The 8,011-nt window shown below is 40.7% G+C and overlaps 1 protein-coding gene across 5 annotated transcripts in view; it reads right to left on the bottom strand.

Annotated features, from left to right (window-relative positions):
- Positions 1-8,011, bottom strand: part of gabrp (gamma-aminobutyric acid type A receptor subunit pi) — a 71,948-nt gene that overhangs the window by 7,267 nt on the left and 56,670 nt on the right. For 2 of the 5 annotated variants that reach the window (XM_014024150.1, XM_014024154.1), the window contains 7 exons: positions 4,247-4,330; positions 4,016-4,128; positions 2,403-2,470; positions 2,097-2,314; positions 1,403-1,485; positions 1,091-1,228; positions 830-982 (listed from right to left, as the gene is read on the bottom strand). In XM_014024150.1, the coding sequence (XP_013879604.1) occupies positions 830-982; positions 1,091-1,228; positions 1,403-1,485; positions 2,097-2,314; positions 2,403-2,470; positions 4,016-4,128; positions 4,247-4,299 (826 nt within the window). In that variant the 5' untranslated portion in view covers positions 4,300-4,330. Of the gene's footprint in view, positions 1-829; positions 983-1,090; positions 1,229-1,402; positions 1,486-2,096; positions 2,315-2,402; positions 2,471-4,015; positions 4,129-4,246; positions 4,334-5,327; positions 5,673-8,011 lie in introns of those variants that run through there. The other 3 variants (XM_014024153.1, XM_014024152.1, XM_014024151.1) reach the window with 3 other exon arrangements.

The raw sequence follows: 8,011 nt of genomic DNA, 5'->3' as shown, positions 1-8,011 counted from the left end.
CATGATTCAACAGTGCTAAACTCTGTATATATGCGCCACAAGCTAATATCTGCTAACCAGTTCAATAAATAACAGTGATTACAGCAACTTTATAAGATTATTTTAATTTTAAACTGTTACTTTATGTTCTGCTCAGATCACATTGAGCTAAATAAGATCAAATCTGCTGACTTGTGTTGTAAAATGAGAYGTTTTCCTGTTTATCTTCTGTTAATAAATCCATAACACAAACAGCTTTTCTGACATTATTTAAAACTTTCGATTATATAAACTGTATAATATTAATAACAATTGGGTTAATATTATAATTAATAGTTTTTATGATTTCTACGTCGTCAGTCCTTTTTTTCCTGCTCTGTCACCAACATGTACAGTAATGGGAAATCCAGACTCTTGACCGTTTTGCGTTAGCCGTTAGCTTCACCAGCCGATCACATGGTCACGTGGTTTCTGCGCACTCCAGCGGTTGTATGTAAACTCCTTGGTACTGCCAAACTGATGACAGTGTGAAAGTTTATAAAGAAGCTTTAGCGTACACCACTATGAACATTTAGAGATTGAAAATGTTTTTAGAAGGCATCACTCCAGTTTAGCTTTGACCATCTTTTGACTCGTCAGTCTGGACAGAACAAAATTTTGTTAATCCAAAACTGAGATGTTCAAGAAGCTACTTAACACAGACGATAATCTGTCATAACACTCCCACAGAAACCCACTTCTAAACATATGATCTGATTTTTTTTAAACTGCAGCCAAATGGTGTGCACAAAGTTGTGACAGGTGCTCCGTTTTACGAGTACAAGAATCCTAGTTGAGTTAAAATACTTACCAATGCAGGTTCGAGCTGGGACAGAGGACTGACTGATCCAGAAAGAAACCCAGGAGAGAACCACCAGTAAAATGGAAGGAACATACGTCTCCAAGATAAAGAACAAGACRTTCCGGCGCAGGGAAAAATGCAGCACCAGCTTGGGGTAATGTCCTGTGAAGCGACATAAAAATGACACCGCTTTCTATACAGATAAAAACGATGTATTACAGAGCTACAAGGGTTTTTCTTTCTTTTTCATCAGCTCACACCACACGTTACCTGTTTCATACACAGCCTCTGACACYGATGTATAGTAGCTCTCCACACTGTACTGAGCCAGCCGCAGTGTGTCTAACCCCTTCACTGAGTCATTGCCTCTGGTCCAGTAGAACACCACGTCCTGGATGTTATAACCCCCTGACAAACATAAAGTGCATTTATTAGGATTTATAAACTCCTAGCAGCTCAGCAACACACCTGTCCACTTTGATGGTCACAACAATAATGATGATGATGATCATAATGGTGACATAAAGAATGAGAGGTTTTTGCCCATTTACACACATGATGGAGCTGACAGGGAGTACTCACAGCTCTCCAGCTGCAGGGTGCACACCTGTTTGTCCATGGGGTATTTGGTCAGGTCCATGATGCATGCGATTGTAGCAGTGATGCTGTTGGGTTTTCAAAATAAAAGCATGAGAAAAAGATTAAAAACTTGGATGTAGCACAAAGCAGCTTACTATAAATGAAGATATAACATTCTRTTTTGTGAAGAAACAATTAATGAAACAGTTTGTTGGAATTCAAGATCGCACGAGAACATTGTAAACAGTGAAAAAACGAGGSCAGTTCCCTGACTCATTCATGACTGAGCTGCCACCGTTAATGTCATGAATCAACATGTCTGTTTTATTCGAGCAGAATGAAAATAGGCCTGGCCACGCAGCAAAAAAAAACTGCCCTTTCTGTATTCAATTAGGCTTTTGAGTCAAAATAAAGTTGTGGGGCAGGGTGACAAGACAGACTAGATGTCAAGACACATTTCCACTGAAGCTGCAAAGTGACAAATCAAAAAGGTTTAAGGGGAACAGGACATGCCGAAGTCTAGTACCGTTCCCTGAAGTCATATGACTGAGTGATGATGCATTGGTAATATTTCCTCCCGTTCGTCTTTTTTTTCTTCCTTTTTTCCTCTGTTTTCTTTCTTTCTTTTTGTTAAAACAACCTGAGGCCTTTTTATGGTCGATTGCAACAAAATTCTCAAGAAAAACACAAAAAGTACCGAAGGGCGTAGAGAACCGTCCCATTGCTGAAGATGCGAATGAGGCGGTTTTCCACTGTGACGTCATGAAGGAACGAACGCTTGGAGTCTGGGATGAAGGTGTCGGGGATCCACAGCAGGGAGACCAGGCGTCCGTCCACGCTCACGCTCTCATTTCCAGGAAACACCAACCTGGAGTCACGCCAGCGCTGGCGGAGGAAGATAGTGGCGGTGTAGTCCTGAATAAATCACATTAGTTCACTTTTTTAAAAACTATTTATTTATTCACTGACTATATATGTATTATTAAAAGTATGCATGATTTACCATATTAATTTCAGAGATGGCATCAATGCTGGCGATATCAAGACTCATTCCGATTTCCACAGGACCCTCTGTGTTAACCAGAAATACAAAACGTGATCCTCTTTGCCAAGGACAATGAAACTAAAGCCTGTTTTTCACTTGGCTGCAAATGTTGGAGAGTATCTGAAGTGTACGTATTGTAGGTTTGCGTTTGTGAGAAACTGTGAAGAAAATACGCTCATTTTCAGTTAGTCTCACTGAGTTTGGACTTACAACATGCTTGTGGATTTTGCGTGAACACTGCACAAAAATCTCACAAATTCCCAGCTTCATTGGGATCAAAAGGGATCAATAGAGGTTGTAGACACTCGTAGTAACTCAGCAAGTCCATTCATCTAACCGTTCATCCATTTTCTTCTGCTTGTTCCAGAGTTGGGTGGCAAGGGCAGCACCTTGAGCAGGGAGGCCCAGACATCCCTCTTTCTAGTGCCTCCTCTAGCACTTCTGGGAGGATTCCAATGTGTTCCTAGCCTGGTAAAAACCAGACCCTTGTCCTTCACTAGAATTGAGCGGAACTGCGTAGGAAGGCAAGGGTCAGGCCAATGTGTTCCCTGGCCAGCAGAGAAACATGGTTCCTCTACCCTGGGGTCTCCTCCCAGTCTCACATGCTTAAAGCACCCACAGATGCTCAGCACTGAATCTTGCACAAGAAATCTGAGAACCACTGCAGATGTTTTTTTGGACATTTTTGTAAACTTGCGTGCCTTATACGATTTAGTGCAGCATAATGAGATCCTGGTTTAAAACTTTACTCAATGCCACTGTTGGCGACCAGTTGGAGACAAAAAATTGTAAGAAAATATAGTTTTGTTGTTAATAATACACTGAACTGGTACTTACAACATGTTTAATTTGTTAAATGAATAATTTATTCTTTTTTTTTTTTTGCTTTCAATCATTCACAATGTGATTTCAGATTTCCCAAAGTTGTCCCATACTTCTTGTGCTTCCTGACTTATTGAATTGAGAAGGGTTTGAGTTGGGTTCCAGATGCAAACACTCTGTGATTACTTCAAAAGTTGTTGGACCAATTTTTTGAACATGTCCTGTGACTCAACCAGCAAATGATCCCTTGGGAAGTTCTGCCTCAGGCGGAGGAGTTCAAGTATCTGGGAAGTTTTGTTCATAAAGAATGGTGAGGGAGCAGGTGATGGATCAACAGATCAGTTCCTCACMTGCAGCATTGAGGGTGTTGATCCTGTCTGTTATGGTGGAGAAATGGCTGAGATCATGATTTACTGGCCACAGTCCATTTTTCAACCCTCACCTGTGGTCATGAGGTATGGACCTGACTAAATGAACAAGATGAGACCCAGAATTTGCCTCTCTGGCTTGGAAACACTTTAGGATACCCCATTGGGAGCTGGAGAAAAGGATGTCTGGGTCTGTCTCCATTACCTGACCACAGATAAAGGCAGAAGAAATATGGGTGATGGATGTCTGGTGACTAACACTGTACAAGGCAACTGAAATCCTCTCCAGTGTTTCGAGACATTTTGGAGACTTCCTCGCAAATACCAACAGTTGCAGCCTTGTGAGATAAAAGCTTAAAGACTTCTCAAAATATGGAGTACCGTTGAAATTTGGCCTAAGGTARCGGTTGTATCCTTTCATGAGTCTCTGAATGGTGGGCAGAAGCTGGGAGTCATTCCATTCACCCCAGTGGTTGCCGGGGAACATGCAGCCACTGATAAAAGTAGAAAAAAAGTTCAAATAAATGAGACGGAAAAAGATAAATAGATCATAAACCTTGGTACATAATACTACTTTAAAAAATACATCTTGTGTTGTGTCAGGTGCCTCACCCTTGTGTGACGGTCAGGCAGAAAATGAGAAGCTCCTGCAGCTGGACACTCATTGTGTGGCTGGGCAGGCAGAGGTCAGCAGCTCTGCTTGGATAAAAGCAAGAAAAGTCAGTGTCACTAAAACAAACATAGTCCTTTGTCTTCCACGTTCACGTTAAGGGATAGCACCGCTTCACCAAAGGGTGGCAGCATCTCTCTGAGTGCGACCACCAGCCCTCAGGGGAAATCTGCAGAAACCAGAGTTGGTCCTGTTCTCAGAGCTGAAAAACACGAGGGCTTCCTCTCTGCCATCAACACTTTCTCTGGAATCTTGCATCGATCTCTTCCTCCTGGGCTGCCATTAAAACATAAGCAGGTGCTCCATTCCACTTTCACACAACTCATTTATACACAAACACAGTTCCAGATAAGGGCAGGAGCCCAGCTGCAAAAGTCCAYTGTTTTGTGTGCTTCTCTTGCATGACAGACGGTTATGGGGGTCTGCTGATTTATGTGGCCACCACCCTCATGGTTTATTCACACGGGCTCCCTGGAAAACCAATCATGCCACTAACTCACCAACGAGTCTTTGTTCATCCTCACCACCTCTCCTGCAGATTAATCTCTTTCCCTACTAATAAAATTCAGCACGCTCGTGTCTTATTTAAAAATTATGCAAATCTGTCGCACGGGTTTTCCAAAGCAAACATTAGGTTGACAAGGTGCTACCAGAAAAGCAGCTAAATGATTTTGCACACAATTGTCTTCTGGTGCTAATGGGCAAAAYTGCAGGTTACAGAGGGATAATATTTTATTAGGACCTTTTATCTTTATTTCACGTCTGTCAAGTTAGTTTTAACTTCTTCTCTTGTTTGATGCGCTGAAGTGTTTTATTTTTTATCTCTTTGCACTCACCTCTTACCCTGAAGACATGTTGAAGTAGAGGTACATACTTATCAGTACCAATCTTTTGCTCCCTGCCCATGCTGACAGATTCAACTGCTTGCTCAGCTAAATTAACATCCATCTATGCGTTTCATCTTCTTGCCCTGAAATGTCCTCATGCAGTCATCCTTTCTTATCTCAAAAGTTTTTTGCGTACCTGCTTTGGTGTTGCCTCTCTCGTCCTTTTAGTTTTCTTTTCTGCCCCCACTCCTCTTTTTGCAGCCCTCTTCTTTTTTTTTTGGTTCTTCACTCTTCAGTTTTTCTTTAAATCCCACATGTTAAAATTGTCCTAGATTGGTCCCCGTTCAGTTTTGTTTTTCCCCCCTGGCTGTATCTGAGTGTCACTCCAATAAACTACAGACACGTCCAACATGCAGTCCTGGTGTGCATGTGTCTGTGTGTGATCTGCGGCTGGTTGTTTTACTGTTTCTGCGACTCCCACTGCCTCTCTGCACATCCATCTCCCCTCGGAGCCTATGTGCAGCCCCCCACAYCCCCCTCCTTTCTCAATTCCTTTTTCAGCTAACATCGCTCAGCATCACTTTTCAGCTGCATCCACTGCCTCCTACCTGCACACGTCTAACATTTGGTAAACACTTTTTAGTTGTATGAAGATATTCTCTAAAAATTCTGAAAAAAAGAAAAAGAAAAAAATCCCCTTACCATGAGCCTTACCTGACATTTTTCTCAAGTCCCAAAAAGCCACCGAAAGCGATGTGAAGATGTGCGAAAATGTCCCCAAAACCTCAACTGTTACTTTTCACTACGCAACTACACTCACGCACACACATTCACACAAAATCTGGTTTAATCCCACGCCTTAAATAACTTCCCTTTCTTATCCTTCTTATCCCTGTGGCATCTAATCTCCATCCACCTCCTTTTCCCTCAGATTTATCCTGACACCGCCTCTCCTCGTGGGCTCCTGAGCTCTCTGCTGTCTGATTCCTTCATGCCCTCACCATCCTCACCTCAGAYGGATGTTCCCTCGCATCAGCATCAGCATCTGAATGAGAAGTCTTCTTGTAAAAAAAAAAAAAAAGATGAAAAAAAGAGAGTTCCCATGTGGCTCAGATGGAACTAACATATCTGGCAACTTTTTTTTCCTCCCTCTTCTTTCATAAAAATGTCTGTTCTTTTGCTTGCTGATTGCTCAGTTGTGTTATTCTTTGTGAAGTTGCTGATGGGGATTTAGAGATGTGGCTGGTGTTTCTAATGCTGATGATGGTGACTTATCCACACACACACAGAGCCGTCATCTGTCTCCACTACTGCTGATGTTATGTCATTAATCTTTATGAGTTCCTTGCTCTCCCGTGGCTCCAGTCTGAGTTGAAACAATGATTACACAGCCCGACCTTCAGAGAGCCAGGAGCTGGCGCTCCAGCTTGTAGGAGATGCTAGGACYCACTGCACATTGTTGCTTTCTATGCCTTCATATCAGCCTAATGATCAAACGTATAGCACAGACGAATGGTTGCTTTCTAACTCTGCATTCGTCTGTGCYATACGTTTGATCATTAGGCTGGTGTGTTGCACCTGCAGTTTGATTTGTCAAACCTTAACCCTTTATAGTTACTGTGTAAATTGCCTTTCTAACCCTAATGCTAGCCAATCTGTTTTTTAGTGAAAGTTTTGCTATTTTAATCTTTTGACTACAGCTTTAGTTACTTTAGTTTTTAGCAACAGTTTTAATTTTAGCAGTTAGCTAGAGTTTGACAAATTTGATGTTTCAGCTAGTTTTTGCTAGTTTTAGCTTTTAATTTTATTTTTTATGTACAGCTGTATTGCATTTAGGTTTTAGCGTCTGTTTTGCAAATTTTTTTTGCTTTTAGCTGCAATTTAGCTCATTTTCCTACACCTAATTCCCCTCTGCGATCAATAAAGTATTTTTGAACTGAATCGAATTTCAACTTTTAGCTACATTTTTGTCCTATAATTGGATTGTGCATTAGCATTGTGTTCATTTTAACGTTATGCTTAAAATGTTAGTTGTATGTTTGTTTATATGAAGCAAAACTTAGTTTTTCACAGTTTTGCTAACTAAAGCTTTCAGCTTATTTAGATGTTAGCTGGACAAATAGAAATGTAAGTGAAAGACGATGGACAGATGAATGAATGAATGTTGCAACTTTGCTGATTTTAGCTCCTGTTCTGAATGTTTTTACCCAACTGAGTTTATTTATTCTTCAATAAATTTCAGCAGCTGTTCTCTCAGCATTCACAGACTCAGTTTCTCTACTTTACACCTCCTTCACTTAATGTTGGACATCATTTTCCTTCTACAGATGATGACAGTGAGGAGAATGAACTGATCTGCATTCACCTTGAGGATTGTGTGAATCATAGAGCACAATCAGTTTGACAGATGGAGACACCTGAAGGCAAAGAAATACATATTTTATGTTTGACTTATAAAAGTCTAATGAATAATAATGTCAGAATGACAGACAGTTAGGYGTTAGTCAGCATCAGGCAATTGCTTCTTCCTACCTGTTGACATTCTTATTTATATTCTGCATCTATGTGCTGCTGGTCGTAGTTTCTTGATTATATTTCATTACTTGAAAATTGATTTATACTGCCATTCCCCCATCTGTTTATCTTATTTGTTTATCAACTGAGAAAATTACATATTTTCTCATTTCTTTTTCAATTTGTCTCCGTCTGTTTCTAATCCATCTTTCATCCTTTCAATATTTAGCCAGTTTTATTTTCCTTAACAACTTTTCATCCTAATAAGTTCCATTTTTTTCCTCTGTCTTTCACAGCACAAATTTACAATGTGGGACAAATTTTACTGTGTGTGTGTGTGTGTGTGTGTGTGTGTGTGTGTGTGTG

The sequence above is a fragment of the Austrofundulus limnaeus genome, unplaced genomic scaffold (assembly GCF_001266775.1).
Source record: "Austrofundulus limnaeus strain Quisiro unplaced genomic scaffold, Austrofundulus_limnaeus-1.0 Scaffold409, whole genome shotgun sequence".
Lineage (NCBI taxonomy): Eukaryota > Metazoa > Chordata > Actinopteri > Cyprinodontiformes > Rivulidae > Austrofundulus > Austrofundulus limnaeus.
This window is presented reverse-complemented; position numbering and strand designations above follow the sequence as displayed.